This window comes from Lingula anatina, chromosome 2 (assembly GCF_051362555.1).
Source record: "Lingula anatina isolate TDL-2025a chromosome 2, LinAna3.0, whole genome shotgun sequence".
Taxonomy (NCBI): Eukaryota; Metazoa; Brachiopoda; class Lingulata; order Lingulida; family Lingulidae; genus Lingula; species Lingula anatina.
Genome location: NC_141768.1, coordinates 37559153 through 37576732, shown reverse-complemented (window position 1 = coordinate 37576732; position 17580 = coordinate 37559153). Strand labels below are relative to the sequence as shown.

Genomic DNA, 17580 nt, shown 5'->3' with positions numbered 1-17580 from the left:
ATAATATATTCTATCTCACCACCAAAAATGGCAGTTAAAGCAATTATTCTAAAATCTGTGCTTGTCATCCAACCGTGTGACCTCCATAGACAGCTATAGTCTGTAACAATCTCTTAAGAGATTATTACAAAAAAGCAAACTTTCTAGAAAAAAAAAAAAACAGGGACTAAATTTGAATGTAGAAATGGATTCAATTACCATTGGTAAGAATAGGAAAATTGTTGTTTACCCCAAGAAAATTCTTTTTTTTTTTTGGCCAAAATGAACGGTTGTTATCCCTTTAAGAACTTTGTAACTTCTTGTCCTGTGAGGCCACAAGTCCAGCTGGTGTTTGAGCACATGCAGAGCAAGTTGATCTGCAGCTAACAGATCCCCTCATCAAATATGAAAGCTTGCCACATATTCCCGTAGTTGACATTGAATAGATCCCAGTAGAATGCGACAAGCACGCAAGTGGGTAGGCCTGTTTGTCTGCGGATCATGAATGCGGTCTTACTCATGTTTTTTTTGGGTCTTTCACCAATTGAATGATAATTCTTGACAATTTGCTATAATGACAAGCTGTATTGATTTCTGGAGTTAGACAATGAAGTTTTCAAAATGGAAACAAGTGGAAGGAAGTCGGCTTGTATAAAAGACAAAAAATTAATTTCCTGCAAACATTTTTGAAATATCATCACTTTTTATGTAAGAATGTATGTGTCTTAAAACAAAATGTAGGCAATGGTTTTGCCATGGTCAGTAGTAGATATAATTTGTTCTAAAAGTTCTTCTTTTTTGTGAACGTAAATATTCAGTTGACGAAACATACCCAAGTCTCTCTGAATCTCATTTTTTGACTTTTTTATGTACAGGCAGCTTCAGCAGCTTCATGCAGAAGGAAATCTTTGAGCAGACTGAGTCTGTTGTGAACACCATGAGAGGACGTGTGAACTTTGAGACAAATGAGGTGGTCCTTGGTGGCATCAAGGACTATATGGGAGAGATCAAACGTTGCAGACGTCTTCTTTTCATTGCATGTGGGACCAGTTATCACAGTGCAGTTGCTGTAAGTAATACTAGCTGTGGTTTGTAGTGTTTTAGATCTACTGTTAAAACCTGTAGTATGAGACACACAGTCTTCTAAAAGTGCAGCTTAAAATTAAACTGAGAACTACATGACCTATAACTCGAATCCTGGTACACAGTATGATAAAACAACAATTCAGTCATTTTCAGTTCTCATTTGATACTTACACTGATTAATTGCCTTGTGATTTGCATTAGTAAAATCTGTATGGGTGTTCTTTTTCAATTTTTCTTCTTTTTCATATTTCACTTTTATATCTTCTATATATTTATTAATATTGGTATTATTTTTTAAACAAATATTGAAAGTATTTCTCCATATCATTATGTGTTTTATTTTCAGACTCGCCAACTTCTGGAGGAGTTGACGGAGTTGCCAGTCATGGTGGAGTTAGCCAGTGATTTCCTGGACAGAAGTACACCTGTGTTCAGAGATGACGTCTGCTTCTTTATCAGTCAGTCAGGTAAGGGGGCAGGAAACCGATTTCTTTGATTGAGGTTGGATTGGAACTCCTAAACGTAGGGCAAAGATTTAGCAATAATGTAAGATTAAACATAGGGTATATTCTCTCTAGAGAAAGTATTTTTGGTATGGGATAGAACTAACTTAATCAGTAACAGGCCAAGTAGACTGAAAGAGAAAATTCCTGTTGGAAAAGTTCAAAATGGTAGAAAAGGAAAAGGATTCCAGACTCCTTGAAATAAAACATTTTCCACATTTCATTATTTGCATTCACCTTATTAAAAAAACTTTGGAGTGAACATTCACTGGTTGTGTTGTTATTTTTTAGGTGAGACTGCAGATACTTTGATGGCTCTGCGTTATTGCAAGGGAAGAGGAGCTTTGATTGTTGGTATCACAAACACAGTGGGCAGCAGCATTTGCCGTGAGTCTCACTGTGGTGTTCATATCAATGCCGGACCAGAAATTGGTGTGGCCAGTACTAAGGTAAAGATGGTGAAAACAGTGCTTGAAAATATGCTTATACAAACATTGATATGATGAATTTATTTTGAAGTAATGCTTATTAATCTGTGATGTGATATTACAGTAAATTTAATTGAGTTGTATTTTAGTGAAAATTAAAATAGCTTGTTAGTCTTAAACCAGAAGAAGTAGAAAAAAAGGCCAGAAAATACGTTTCTAGAAATTTGCTTCAAGAGAGATTGAGTTTAAATGAAATCAGTTCTAAAATATTTCAATGGAGATGAGGTGGGGTGCAAAATACCCTCATAGTGATTTTGATACACTGTTACATGTTACATTTCTAGGCCTACACTAGCCAGTTTATCTCTCTGGTAATGTTCGGTCTGATGATGAGTGACGACAGGCTGTCCATGCAACAACGAAGAAAGGAAATTATTCAAGGATTGCAAAAGCTGCCAGGTGAAAGAATATCAGATTTAAATAGATCTCTCTGTGGGTCTTCTTATTAGTGGACAAGTAGATATGATTTTTTTTACGATAGACAATATTATAAGAGTAATGTGCAGTTCTAAGGACTCTAGTTTTAGTTCGCTAGGTAGTTAGTTGATTAATAAGTTCTTGTCTTTTTATTTCAGTATACCATTAGTAAGACAAAAAGGCATATTTATAATTATTTTTGGAAAATCACCTGTTTTGACCCCATGGAGTTGCTAAAATTGCCCCTCATATTTAATTTCTATATTTATCAGAGCAAATCAAAGAGGTTTTGAAGACGGATGAGAAGATCCATTCCCTGTCCCAAGAGCTGTACCAGCAGAAGAGTTTGTTGGTGATGGGCCGAGGATACAACTATGCTACATGCCTGGAGGGTGCACTGGTGGGTTGGAGGAGATCTTAAGATTTTTTCGTTTCTTTTTTTTTTTTTTTTTTCTTTTATTTTACCTAAAATCGGTCTTTTTAAGTAGCTTACTTTGTTACATGTAACACCAGATTTTAAAAATTTGGAATTGCTTTTTTATCAAAATTTACCTGATTTAATTTATTTAATGTAACCTCACTCAAAAGATCATATAAAGTCATATAAATGCATGCCTATTTTGACATGTCTACCAATGAAATGGTCCCAGCAATAAAATATGAACTTTATTAATTGTGTTGTTCTTATCTTCAGAAAATCAAGGAATTGACTTATATGCACTCAGAGGGCATCTTGGCTGGTGAATTGAAACATGGGCCACTGGCTTTGGTAGACAAAGCTATGCCTGTCATTATGATCATAACAAGGGACAACCTGTATCCTGTAAGTATAATCTTATCTAACACTGCTTTATCTGTGAAATATGGCCTATTTAGAAGGCTGTGTCAGTTATAAACACATATACTCTAATTTTACCAAGTGTTACAATGTTTAATTATTATTTTAAATAGTACTGAAATATTGTTACTAATGACCAAATATACATTATTAGGAGTAATGTGTTTGTTTTTCGTTTTCAGAAATGCATGAATGCATTGCAGCAGGTTAAGGCCAGACATGTAAGTATAGTGTGTGCTTGCCAAGAGAATTGGCTGCAACCTATGTCTGTTAAAGATAGATCAAAACATAAAGATCAGTTGAATAAAAGTAGCATGATTTTGTGCACTTCCACATTTTTTAATACATTATTTAAGTACTTTCATTTTATATGAACTGTAATGTATATTGTAACTGTGAAAATTGAATACCATATACATACACAATTAGAAACTGAAATATTGAAAAGTATGCGTTTCATTGACTTGTTGTTTCTTGCATTTACCTTGATAATTGCTTAACTAACAGTTTACATTGATTTTGTTTGCTTGACTACTGAGATAATTTCTATTAACATAAAAGATTGTTTAAGATTGAACACTACATTTACTTTACATTATTGAAAATGGATGTTGTTTAATGCTTGCCATGCCTCTTTACCCTTTGAGTGATATTATTTTGCGTTACTCCTCACAATAAAGTTTCATTGGGATTATGATGTTGCAAGTGCATGACTTAAACTGTAGCCTGAATGATGCCCTGGGCTAAATTTGCAACCTTGTGGCCTCTGACCTTTGCACCTTGTGTGACCTATTTTTCCTTAATGTCTCACTTACTCCACTGTTACTAACTGAAAAATGCATGAAATTGTGCATGAAGTGAAAACTAACAGCCAAATGCATGCCACTACTATCTCACCTGGTATTAACCCATCTGTTACTTGTTGAGAGCTGCAGAAAACTGAGCATGAGGCAAAAGCAAAGAGCCAAATGCAAGTGAACTTTTGCAAAATGTGTAAAGGTTTTTAATGTCCTAATCCCTATTCTCTTATTAACCTTCTTTGTAGAGTAAGGTGTTTTTAAAAATCTTTAGTTTACATGTAATTAAATAGCAACTGGTGTCTTAAGTAGTACTTTGTTGAAAAAATAGTTTGCCTTCGAGGTGTTGTTCTTCCATTGATAATTTCTATATCTGTGCCTCTTATGTTCATTTCTTTGAAAGATTTGATTTGAAGTGGATCCAAATCTCATTTATTCTTTTACCCATATTTGACATTTTTCAAACAAATAATCTGTCTGTGTTTTCTGTATCTGTCCTGTCTACTATGTTGTCAGTGTACTGTGCTGTAGTGTAAAAGGTGATAGAAAGTTTAACAAGTTCCATGGTGTGATTCTCTGCATTGGTCATGGTGTTGGACTCTTTGAGGTTAGGGGAATCTAGATAATAGTTTTGGAGGAAAAATCAGTTCATTCAAAAAATGTTGGACAAGTTGACATTGTTAATGTCAGATTGGGACCTTTTCTTGTAGTGACATAGCACTTATTCTCCTTGAGTTTCTTAATGATAGAAGCTAACTTTTTCAAAGTTAAAAGGAAAACTTATGGTACCAAGAAAGGTAATTGTTTACTATCTTATTTGTAAAACTACTTAATATATACTGGGACGATGGCGTAGACTATTTGAACATGCCCTACTAAATTTTGTTGGATTATAGACAGATAAAGTGGTGGTGGTAACTTAAAACATTCCCTTATTGTGTGTAGTGGCCATTAGTTAGTGAGAGGTCACACAAGGTGTGCAAGTTGAAGAAGTGGCAAATATGACCCTGTTTTTTTTTTTTACATCCATATCTTGGGCCAACTCTTCCTACCTTCAAAAGGAACTTTTGAACTGAGCCATTTGTAGGCATAAAAAATAGCTCAGTTTTACTTTCAAACTACTAAAAATTAATAAAAAGCTCAGTAGTTACAAAACTTTCAAACATGTTATGATGTCAACATGGAATTTTTTTATGAAAAACATAGAAGTTATGATTACATTTTTGACAAAAGAGAAAAGGTAAAACAACAAAGAAAAAAAATCACTGCTTATTATGAACAATCCTCTCAAATTTCCCTTTTCTTTTTGTCTTGTGGTTCTGCTTCAGCTTGTGTTTTGCTAATTGTGGTGTTAATAATGCTGCATGTTGACTGCAAAATGGACCTTGTTTTTAGGGTCAGCCAGTGGTTATTTGCAACGAAGGTGATGAAGAAACAATAAGGATGGCATACAAATGTCTTGAAGTGCCTTTAACAGTGGACTGTTTACAGGGGATTATCTCAGTTATCCCCCTGCAGCTCGTGTCGTACCACATTGCTACCTTAAGGAACCTGGATGTAAGCAATCCAACATTAGCTGTAAAGGGTCACATCATGGCAACACCTGAGGCAACACACTGCTGCTGCCCCCTATTTTGTTTTGTGTGTTTGTATGTTGTTTTCTCCTCACATTGCTTTGCAAAGTAGAACATTTGTGGCCATCTGAATTCACACTGTGATAGGATGTTTCACAATGGATAATTTGCATTAATTTTCAAACAGGCTGTCTGGCAAAATTTTGGTATACGGTGCTTGGAACTTGGAGTGAAAACTCTCCTGTCACTATGCAACCACCTTTTCTCATGTATGTGCTTTGCTTATGGATAAAAAATGATTTATCAAAAATATTAGCAACAAACAAAATTCCTCACCCAACTGCCCATACACCCCTGTATGATAAAAGGCAGCAGCAGATTGTTGAAAGGACTGTGAGAATGTGAGTGAATGGGTTGTTGTTGGTGGTGTGATGTGCATGTCTGGGATTACATTCCCTGGTTCACGTTGCAGGGAAGGCCAATAGTCGTATGCAACAAGGGGGACGCAGAGACTCAGTCCCATGCATATAAAATAGTGGATGTCCCTTACACAGTGGACTGTTTGCAAGGAATCTTAACAGTCATTCCCATGCAGCTTCTCTCCTTCCATATTGCTGTGCTCAGAGGATATGATGTAAGAACTAATAATGCATCCAGCTGCGGAGCAGTTTAGATGTTGTGTTTTGGTTTTCTGTTTTTTGTTTTGGTTTTTTGTTTTTATTGAGGGGTGGGGGTGGATTTCGCCTTCAAGGAGTGTCAAATTAAGGAAGGATGATGAAAATTTTTGTGGGAAGAGTGGTGGGGTATATTGGAAACACCAAGAAACTAAAACAGAGGGGTTGGAAAACTTCAACCGAAAGTGGAAATTTAAAGAAGAGTGCATGCTGGCATGACTATTTATTTTCAACCATTGTCAACAAAGTTCTTTGTTGACACATGGAGATGTATCAGCAGCTGTATACAGGCCAAATTAATCTATTAAACCTGTGCAAGCTTGGCAGGTAACTGTGAGTATTGTGTAATGTGAGATGCCATGCTTGGTGAGGGACGGTGCATATTCCCCCCCAGGTGTTGGGTGACATGTGACAACGGGTGACAGGTAAGTGACAAAATGTCTGTCATGTCCATCTAGTTGTGTCTGTCATTCATGTCTGTGCTGTTTGTGGCAGGGTCAGCCTCTGGTTATATGTGAGAATGGAGACGAGGAGACCAAACACATGGTCCATAAAACCGTGGAGGTGCCCTCCAATGTGGACTGCCTTCAAGGCATTCTCACTGTGATCCCACTGCAACTGTTGTCTCTTCATATTGCTGAGCTCAGAAAGTTGGACGTGAGTTTCCTACATTACATCATTATAATTGTTGGTTCTTTGTATGTACACTATCAAGATGAAGAATTGCAAGTGGGGTTGACTTTTGAATTGGGGGGGGGGGTATCTTTCCAATTTAATTTGCACCTTATTTTAAAAGATTTTGGAATAATACCTAACTTGTACCCACAACTGAGATGCATCTGGAAAGAATGTGAGTTTGTGTGGATATATGTTGTGATATTGTCTGTAGGTTCTTGTGTGAGTATGTGTACTGTGTTATTTATCATTGTTGGGACTTAAAAATGCATCCTGTTTTTGGAGAAGCAGTGTGTTTCTGTGTATATGTGCATGCATTTACATGAGATGCCTCCACAGTAAGTATGTGTAATATTAAGTAAAAAGTGAAATGAAAATAGAGGTCAATCAGTTATCTCATTAAGTGTAAGTATATAGGTTTTTGACTAGCAAAATATTGTAAATATAACTGTTTTTGTTATTTTTTAATTTAATTGTGTTGGTTCCTTTGTTTACAGTAGCACATTTATGACTAAAATAGAGAGCTTGCAAACTGTCTATTTAAAATTATTTTTATTTTCTGTCTCAAAACCTGTAGTTACTATAGTAATTTTATCATTGTGCTTAATTGAAAAAGTGAAACAAGCTCAGGCACTGATTTAAATGGAATATTTTCCTAGTGATCCATTGCTCCTGTCATTATCTTATCAGAAGACTTGACTAGTAGTTGGCTGATAGGAGGACTGACAACTAGTAGTGGAAAATAGAACCAAATCGGATCTGTACTTTTTCAGTACAAACATGCCCTAGGAATGAATGTCTTCTTGCATGATACACAGTCTCTCTTTCTTCTGCTTTTACTTTACCATGATTATGCTATGCTTACAGGTCGATTGCCCAAGAAACTTGGCTAAATCTGTGACAGTGGAGTGAGTGGTAAGTCCATACAGTGCTGCTACCTATGGTCCAGCATGGCAATTACTTAGTGTTAGTTTCCTGGTGCAGGTTCCTAAGGATCCTCTGTATTGAACACTTCAATAAGAATATTATTGCCTCCAGTGCCTGTTATTACTTAGTAGTTATATTTGAATACTTGCCCCTCTCACTATTTATTTCATCAAGTTTCATATGAATTTAGATTTTTTTACACTGAGGACTTTTTCTGGCAGTCTTTTCCAAAGGGATGTTCTCACAACAGTGAAGACACTTTTTAACATCTATCTGGTATTGCCCTCTGTGCATAAAACTTTTTTGAATCTCCAACCCTACCCTCCTGTAGTAACTTCCTACATCCATGATATTTCTCCAACCACTTTGTCACATTTCCCAATGGTAATTTTGAAATCTTTTCTTCTGTATATGAGAATCAGTAGCTTTATTATTTCTGAATTAAGACATTCTGAATATAGCTTTTCCAACATCCTGTTATGTCAACCTGTGTTATTCTGTAGAAAGACCATACTGTGCTAGGGTAGTCAGACTGAGACCTCACAGGCAATTAGTATACAAGCAGTTTTTTTCCAGGATGGCATATTCTGCTAGCAATGGCTGACCTTGTGTTAGCTTTTTTCGCTTTTTCACATACTTGTTCATCATTTGTTAGATTTCCAGCTATGCAAACTCCATGTCTTTTTCTTCCTTGACATGTTCTAAATAAGTTTTTTTGTTGGGTAATGCCTTTCAATAAGTTCAACACGTTTCTCAATGATGGAACCAGTAATTAAATAAGTTTAATTTCTATTCAATTCTTCGGTGAGGTAACAATAGTCTGATAATTTTCTTATTAAATGAAAAGATGTGGTTATTTTTCACTTTTCATTTTTTAATATTTATTTATTTTTTTTTTCAGATTGAACATCCAGGGGGTCTTCTTGAGGTACATACATCCTAAGGACAGTGTATCACAATTTGGACATACACTGGAATTATCAAGAACAAGGCCGACAACTCCAAGTTTACAGACCAACTGGAATGATGAAGTGTTATTCTAACTAAAGTGTGATCATGAAAAGACATTATTTTAGACCATATTTTTTTTCATTAATGTATTTACTAGTCAAATAGTCTGACACTTGATGCTTGTAAAAATATAGCTAGAAAAGTCACTTTTTGTAGTCTGTAAGAATAAAATTTGATGAATTTGAAAAATGAAATTTACATGGGCAGAAGTATTTTCTTTCATACAGGCAGCAGGTGAATATGGTCTTTTTATTGTGTATAAACTTTATGCCCCTGAAAAAAAAGCTATGCACAAAAAAATTGGTGTGTGTGCAAATCTCTAGAAAACCATCGCATTTTCAATCAGTGTACAGGCAGATGGATAAATTCATTTGTCCATTATCTTAATTGTAATTTAATATATATTTTATCCAAGGAAGGGTTTGACAATGTATGTTAGAATCTTAGTTTTAGATAACATAATTAATGTTACCTTAGTTTAGTTGGTGTTGCTATACCATTTATTAAAAAAAAAAAACATTTATATCACCTCCACGCAGTGTTTGATGCCAGCTTTATCTAAACAAACATTTTAACCACAATGCTGCCAATATTTGAAGGTCAGATTGTATATTCCAGACTGGGTCCAGAGTCGATATCATCCAATATTGAAAAAAAGATCTTGCTTGCTTTGAGATAAAGGAAATAGAAACTGGCCTAAGTAGTATCCTTGTTGTGTGCATTTATTTTGTTTATGATGAGTGAAAAAACATGGTTTTCTCAAAGGACATTATCTAATACTATCAAATAAGTAGAAAGTAGTTCAGCTGCCTTTTTAACTAGAACTGTGCAATGTTAGTTTCTTTTGGGCTTTTTTGTTGAAGGTAAAATTCAAAATATGTCCAAAATACTGTGTATTTTGTTATGAAAGATATATTTCAAACCCCTGAAGTGCACTCTGGTCATTATGAAAGTAGACATTTAAACACATGATGCCATCTGTTCAATATATGCCAAGGATAAGGGGTCTCAATAAAAAATTATATCATGAACTGTCATACCCATAAACACATTTCTTTTTAGAAATTTGCATTTAAAAGAATGCTAGTCAATTATGAAGTGTTTGGAAAATTATGTAAGAGAATGCCACTCAGCAAATTGAGTTCACATTCCATATTGAATAAGACTTAATTTATTGCCACCATGGTAATGGAGTGACATTTTTGTTAAATATGAATTGTATGTAATGTCAAATAATTGTTCTGAGCCTTTATTGCATGGTTGTCTGTTTGTATTTTCGTAGTACAAAATCGATCTTATGCAATTCAACTAGGATTATGTAACAAATGTGCATCGACCAGCTGATATGCAAACTTGATTTCTGAATGGAAACTATATATAAACCATTCATTTTATTATTTCTTTGTGTGTAAAGTATCCCTTGATGTGTGATTGCTTTTAACAAAACTTATATACTTGGTTACAGACAGTGAGGTAGTCATATTTGCTTTCAATTAGCATGTAAGGATTGGTTGTGATGTGACTTACTTGAGGAATAATGTCTGGAAAATAAAAAATAACCATGGTTATCATTCTCTGCATTTCATTTACATTTTCTTCTGACAAATAGAAATTGATTATTTAAACTTTCTGAATCAAAATTGACTTATTTTGACTTGTAAAGTCTTCAGTTACATTTCACCAAAAATCCAATCAAAAACTTAACAACCTTAAATGTACGTTTTAATTCTCTCTCTGGGTTGGATGATATTACAGAAAAACTTAATTATCAGTGGACTCAAACACCCAGCTTGCCATCTGAAACCTCTATGCAGTGTCTTAAATCATGTTTATAACAAAAAAGATATGCATAAAATAGGAAAAAACAGACATATTTACATAGCATTTCTTCAATAACATAAAGTGAGGTATTATATCAGTTTAGCACTTTTTTTCTGACTCTTTGTTGTCTGCAACTCCGTCCTTTGTTCACCCTCTCATTCACACTGTAACTGTTTGATCTGAGGACATGTACTTATCCTCCCTGTTCATCCTCCTTATTGGTGTCTGTGACCTCTGATTCTCTGGACTTGAACACAACCTGGGGACTGTCTTTGATATATGGTGGTGGCATGAACTTGATCTGGGGTTTTGCCACCAATGACTGGTTTCTCACATCCACTGATGCTTCTGTTGTTGCCTCTAGAGGGCTGTGTGATGTAGAAATATGATGTGAAATTGGACCTTGCCTCTGCTGCCCTTCAGTAGTGTTCTCTGCATCAGTTTGAATTCTGTGAGTTATTTCAACAGGAGAGTCTTTCTCACTTGTGTCAGTTTGAATTGTGTCAGTGACCTCATCCACACTATCAGCATCTTTGCCTTTCACTTTTGAAGCTGAGGCATCCTCAGGTAATGGGAGATCAACCAGACCTTGTCTCCAAATTTCTCTCCTAGGGTCCACAGGCTCAGGAAAAATGTACTGATACTGATCATCCTGTCAAAAAAAAAAGGTAAAGAAAGAAAGATGTGTATGCCATAGCACAGATTCTTGCTTGATGTCTTAACTGGCTTTTCTGGTTAGGTCTGTTGGAGAATTATGTTCCAGTTAACTATTCTGAACATGCAATGAATGCAAACATAAACTCCAAACTTTGCTACTCACTGCTGGTATTTCATCAGGGCGTCCATAATAGTCATCATAGTAAGCATAATCCTCCTCACCTGGTTTGACTTCCTGGAGTTGATCTGAAAAAATGTTAGATTTATGGTTATTCAAAAATGATGAAAATGGATTTTTTTCTAGTTTCATTGACATTATTTTAGAAAAGAAGTACAAATATAATGTAACATGGCTTCATACATAATGCAAGAACTCCATGATTTAATATCTGGTAGTCCATGCAACCAATTTTTGGTTCCACTGTAAAAAAAATTCAAATGAAACTTTAAACATAAGTTCTTTTATTGATATAGGCCAAAAAGATCAACAGAGATTATATATTTTATTGCTTTCATTTTTACCAATAAAAAATAGTTACCTTGACATGACCTGAATTATGACATACCTTGAAGAGGCTTTGTGGTGGCAGCCACTAATATTTTCGAGTTGCTGGTGACCTGAGCCACATCCCCAGAACCCTCCACTTCACCTGACCCAGCATCAACCTGGGATACCTCCCCGGGTCTCTTAACAATATCCACTTTAGAGGAATTGTGGGAAGAAGCAGTGGTCTGGGGAAGGTCCGTTACTGTAGGAAAAAGAAATACAAATTGTTTTAACTTGCAAATGCTTTATGAAGAGCTGCAAGTTGTGTGTTAAATTTTGATTAATTGAATATTACCACTTATTACACAGAATTAAACAATGTTTTGAAATCTTAATAGAACAATTTCTTTTATTTTATTTTAACTCGAGGTGTTATAAACAGGGTACTGAAATGCAAAGTTTCCATTTGAAATTTAAAAAAGAAGAGTGAGAAAACACCTCGTTTCATCCCATCACAGTTCATCAAAGGCACAGCTTCAATGTGCACTCCTTGGCTACAGGCCTCCACCTCCATTCTGCACTTGTTGGGGTAGAGGACTCCATCTGACCCACACACCCTGGGGCCAGAGTGACGACAGTCCCTGTAGCAAGAGCACCTGTCCTCCTCTTTGATACTGCTGTGGTAGCAGCCGAATACGGAGTTGCAGTCTTCATCTTGTACTGTAGATATATATGCATATGTTTTTTTAATAATTATTTTGTGATCTTTGTGGTCTCAGTGATAAAATAAGAAAGAAAAGTATATGCACCTGAACAAAAAATGTAGAACGTTAGAAACATTTGTACCCTCTCAACAAATGTTGCAGGATAGCTATGCTTCTTTTCTATTACAACTTAAAAATTGATTCTCTTTGCCCTGTTGAAATCAGTGAATTTTGATTTCTATCTTTTTCATTTTACAAAAAAGTTACCCTGTAACACATCCTGATTTTGTCACATTTAGTCGATTGCATAAATTATGTCACTGACTTAGTAATTTATCTTAAACTTTTTCAAACATTCCTTGATCATGAATAATGCAGTTTTCTGAGACTCCTCAAGCAAGGCACCATTGGATTTCATAATAATGATAACGATGCACTGTCAATTCTTACCTTGTTCCTCCTCTTCCTCAGAAATCTCGTTACATGAATCTCCCTCACATAGTTCTCTTGCAACGACACCCAAGTGCTTGCCACTATAGAACACTGTTGATTCGTAGGCTAAAAACATAATAATATTTAAGAACAACAGATTGGATAGAATATTATTTTCAGTCACAAATTCTACAATACTAAAATATTGTCATACCAAGGTACAATGTAGTAGACATTTACTTCCTTGGCCAGGTATACCTTACTTAATTTAACACACCACATCTTCAAAAAGTTGATGGTTGATTTTAAATGTAATCTAAATATTATGCACAGAGTTTCTGGTTCTTGCAAATAAATCAGCTGATTTGAAGGAACTTGATGTAGCTAACAGTTATGAATACAGAGGTTGGCAGTACCTAAATGTTCGTCAATGATTATTTAATATGAAAATATTTTAGTGTGGCAAGAGACCATACATTTATGAGATAAAAATGTTCACAAGAATGTTCACAATTGAGGAAGGGGAGGGGGGGGGTCATATCTGCTCCCTCCTTACCAGGTTCATAGTAGTCATACACCCTGACTGGTGCTGGTCTTGTCTTGCCCACTACCTGTGACCTGTAGGCCTCAAAGTTGATACAAGTCCAGCAACTGTTGGGAATCTAAAGAAAAAAAGGCAAAGCTCTCTGTCAGTCAATGCCAAACCTCTGATATTTGTGCTATAGGCAATGCATGCTTCAAAGGCCATCATGGAAAAATGTTATCAAGTTATAAATTTTTTACTAGTTCTTTTATTGTACAAGTACTGCTCACAGCCAAGAATCTGTTTTGTTCATTTGTAATATGTGGTCAGTGATATTAAATATGAAATATCTTTAAAATTAAAGTGAATTTTGGAAAAAACAGCATATTTCTAAGATAAATGGTGCATCAAAAAATTATATATCAAGTGTATATTTCAAAATTTTACTGCTTCTTTATGTTTTTTTTTAATTCCTACCTCATCAAAGTAAAACAAAACTTTCCTTCCATCGATTTCATATCTTTTGAGTCTCAAATGTTGGTGATTAAGTAGCTTTTCCAAGCTTTCTCTTTCTGGAGTAAAACCTGTTAACAGAGATGCCTCCACCACTGCCATATTTGAACTGCCTGCATGCAGCCACCTTGAAAAAACAACATAGAAAAAAAAAGAAAAACCAAGCATGAAGTGTTAGTATATCAGTATAAAAATGGAAACTTAAGTCTTAGAGAGAATAAACATACAGGTAGATACGAACACTGTCAAGGCTAATTGGTATGAAGAGTCAGTGGTTTAAAATGGATGAAAAATTGACATTCCTAAACTGATAATAGCTACCATCAGGATTAATACTAGTGAGCAAATATAAAAAAGTTATTATCAATGGACCTCAAATTTGTTTTTAATACTGTACAGTTGTCGTAACTCACTTGGTACATGCTTCAATGTTAACCTTCATTTCCCCAGTAACATGACTTGCTGGAATAGACCTCTTGTGGTTTCTTCTTTGCTGCACTACTTCATTGGTGGATTTGTCCTCTGACACCCTAAGGTGTAACTTGAATGAAGGTCTTTGGCTTGGGTCAGGGATGTTGTATCTGACATCAATCTAGAAGAAAATTATTTGTGTGCGTACTTAGGTAGAAAATTATGACAAACTATGAGGTAACATTTCAAAAATGGTCACTAAAACTCAGAGCAAAAATTTAAGTTTTTATCTAATTATTCCAATAAACTTTTAAAAAGGCATTACAAAAGGTTTACTGAAGGAGCACCATATCACTGTCTAGTGACAATAGCTTTTTGCTTTCAAATAACAATAACAATTTTACTGAATGACATATCTTAATTCATTCATATCTAATAAGGTATAATATCTTCGATTAAACCTTTTCAGGCATTTCATTTCTACCCATGATCACTGGCTTTTAATGACAGACACTTCTGTTTTACTAACCTGTAATAATGCACACCCCTCTCCCACAGCACTAACAAACAAACCAGTGGGAATACTAGGAATTCTAGCTGTCTGCAGTATCTCACTGTTCTCTTCGTGTAATGTCAACTTGGTCTCAGGCAGATCCATGTTCGTAGAAGCCATAGATATGGTGAGGTTGACTTTCCCGGTGTAGGCAAGCGTGGCATACTCTGACAGGGCTTGAAGAGCAACACAGGTGTCCTGAAACAAGTTATTATACATAATGTTCTATTCAATACTAGACAGCAAGTATGTCAAATGTGCAGATTACTTTTGGTAATACAATAAAGGCTATCAATAATATAATCTTTTAAATGGGCTATGTAATCTGAAAAATAGTTATGGAGTGTCAACTTAAATCTCATGAAGTATTTTCAAATAAAGACTCTATAATGTTAAAGTTAATAAACACCCAAATATAACCTGTGTTGAAGAGAATCCTCCCAGTGAGTTCCTCTGCCTGGAAAGCCACTTCACAATGGGGAGAGCCGTAGCAATATCTCCCTGGGCTGTGTATGTCAACAAGGCATAAGAAGCCATCTCAATTTCTGCAGATGACACTGAAAGAATGAAACCAATGTTGAGGTTGTGTGTATATGGCTCCGTTCACATGACTAGTCTATTTTCTAAAAATCTATTTTCTATTGGCGGTATCTTGTGATCACGGTCTGTGCCCTGAATACCCCGCGGCGTAATTACTGGCAGCGCGAGCCAGTTACTTCCAAAGCTGTAATTAATTCTCGGCTGCGCTCGGAGTGATCACAAGATACCGCAAATAGAAAATAGATTTTTAGAAAATAGATTTCTCATGTGAACGGAGTCTATATATTAAAAGATGAAAATGACTTGAGCTGAAAAGCAATCTTTGTGAAGCAAATCCGAACAAAGGGACCATTCAGAATCAATTATGTTGACTTAACTAATGCGCACTAACTCCACGGGGACTCTTGCTGAATGCAATCAGATTAACAGACTAATTTAACACGCCTCCTCCTGGCGTTAAGTAGAATAAAGAAAAGTTGGTGATTATAAGAGTACATTGGAAGGAAAAGGAGTGTTAGTTTGTTAATCTGATTACATTCAGCAAGAGTCCCTTTGGAATTAGTGCACATTCTCCATAGTACTAAAAGGGTCATTCTGAACGGTCTCATAAATTTTTTAAAAAAATGTTCTGCTCTGTCAGATAGAAAAATCTCATCTTTAAACTTAAACTATACTATTAGCATTAATTAGCATGTTAAAGTGTGCTACTTATAATATGGCAATACAAAAAGATCTCCCATATTTCTCAGAGGTAAATTTGTAAATTCCCAAATTAAAATACCTGCTCTATTGTCATCATTCAAAGCCATGAAGAAGTCTTCCAATCTTGATCTGCCTACCAGCCTCCAAAATGTTTGGCCATCTGTAAATAAGAGAGTTAGATGAAATTCTTATCTAATAAAGTTTCCAATGTTACTTAATTAACAGCTGCAGCTTCACCAGATGTTATAAAAAACACAAACAAATTTTGAATTGACCCCCCCCCCCCCCCCCAAGGAATGCTTGTCTTAGTTTGTATCATCCCAGGTGACAGTGGTGATTAAATTTCCTCTAAGACTGTGAAATGACAATTATTGTGTTATTTTGCAGATAAAACTTATCACAGAATACTTATTATTGTTGTTGTTGTTGTTCACCAATCATATTCCCCATGCTGGTTGACTTAAAATGTCATGGACATTTTGTTTCTTTTGATTACACCATACCTTTTTTAATGGCCATCTGAGCCAATTTCCTCAATGGGTTGACCACATGGTCACTGCCCAGTAGGGTCAAGGCATAGGCACACAAGGCAGTTGAGTAGGGGTCAGATACTTGGTGAACTTTGGTCTCAAGGTAGCTTCTGGCAGATGTGATGCACATTTTCTCTTCCTATTGCAAATTATGCAGTGATAAAGTAATGAAGAAATTAAGCATAAAACAAGAATTTTAACACATTCTAGATTGGCTTTTGAGGAATTGGTGCAAAATAATTTAATACATTATTAAACTTTTCAATAAGGATGTTAAAATATTGCATCTAATCTGAACTACTTGTTTCAAATCAAATCAAATCAAAATTGATAAGTTTGCAAAATATTAAGTGTCATATAAAAACATTAACCTTAGTTTTTACACCTATCTCTAGCAGTGCTGTGACAACATATGCAGTCAGTGTGATAGGGCCTTGCAATTCACTTTGGACAGCTTTGTTCATCACTCTCCCTATGGGAGGAAAGGAACCATCTCTCTGTTGTTTGGAAACTATCCAGTCCTTGCTGTCTGTAATCTCCTTAGGGTCAACATAGATGAAGGAACGGGACTGGGCAAAGGACTTCAACACAAAAGCTGTTAGCCTGGAACAGCATCATGGATGGACTGTACCATATGCATGCATATTAATCAATTTGATAAGATTACCTAATAATGGTAAAATTCAAAAAGTGCTAGTCGACTCTTTTAAATTGTCTCCATTAAAAATAAAGCAACAT

General features: G+C 35.4%; 2 protein-coding genes across 12 annotated transcripts in view; one reads left to right on the top strand and one right to left on the bottom strand.

The window, feature by feature from the left end:
- The window catches only part of LOC106168234 (glutamine--fructose-6-phosphate aminotransferase [isomerizing] 2), a 25266-nt gene extending 14726 nt beyond the window's left edge, over positions 1-10540 (top strand). For 5 of the 10 annotated variants that reach the window (XM_013547211.2, XM_087003988.1, XM_013547210.2 and 2 more), the window contains 10 exons: positions 855-1048; positions 1412-1532; positions 1860-2017; positions 2341-2455; positions 2746-2873; positions 3168-3296; positions 3494-3532; positions 5504-5665; positions 7899-7946; positions 8860-10540. In XM_013547211.2, the coding sequence (XP_013402665.1) occupies positions 855-1048; positions 1412-1532; positions 1860-2017; positions 2341-2455; positions 2746-2873; positions 3168-3296; positions 3494-3532; positions 5504-5665; positions 7899-7943 (1091 nt within the window). In that variant the 3' untranslated portion in view covers positions 7944-7946; positions 8860-10540. Of the gene's footprint in view, positions 1-854; positions 1049-1411; positions 1533-1859; positions 2018-2340; positions 2456-2745; positions 2874-3167; positions 3297-3493; positions 3533-5503; positions 5666-6154; positions 6317-6851; positions 7014-7898; positions 7947-8859 lie in introns of all 10 variants that reach the window. The other 5 variants (XM_013547212.2, XM_013547205.2, XM_013547206.2 and 2 more) reach the window with 4 other exon arrangements.
- LOC106168225 (C3 and PZP-like alpha-2-macroglobulin domain-containing protein 8) overlaps positions 9557-17580 on the bottom strand; it is a 22989-nt gene continuing 14965 nt past the window's right edge. For both annotated transcript variants that reach the window (XM_087003985.1, XM_087003986.1), the window contains exons 28-40: positions 17214-17445; positions 16816-16981; positions 16392-16472; positions 15491-15627; positions 15047-15268; positions 14520-14698; positions 14071-14233; positions 13627-13732; positions 13089-13196; positions 12433-12654; positions 12014-12196; positions 11611-11693; positions 9557-11442 (exon numbers count right to left, since the gene is read on the bottom strand). In XM_087003985.1, the coding sequence (XP_086860111.1) occupies positions 10984-11442; positions 11611-11693; positions 12014-12196; positions 12433-12654; positions 13089-13196; positions 13627-13732; positions 14071-14233; positions 14520-14698; positions 15047-15268; positions 15491-15627; positions 16392-16472; positions 16816-16981; positions 17214-17445 (2341 nt within the window). In that variant the 3' untranslated portion in view covers positions 9557-10983. The remainder of the gene's footprint in view (positions 11443-11610; positions 11694-12013; positions 12197-12432; positions 12655-13088; positions 13197-13626; positions 13733-14070; positions 14234-14519; positions 14699-15046; positions 15269-15490; positions 15628-16391; positions 16473-16815; positions 16982-17213; positions 17446-17580) is intronic.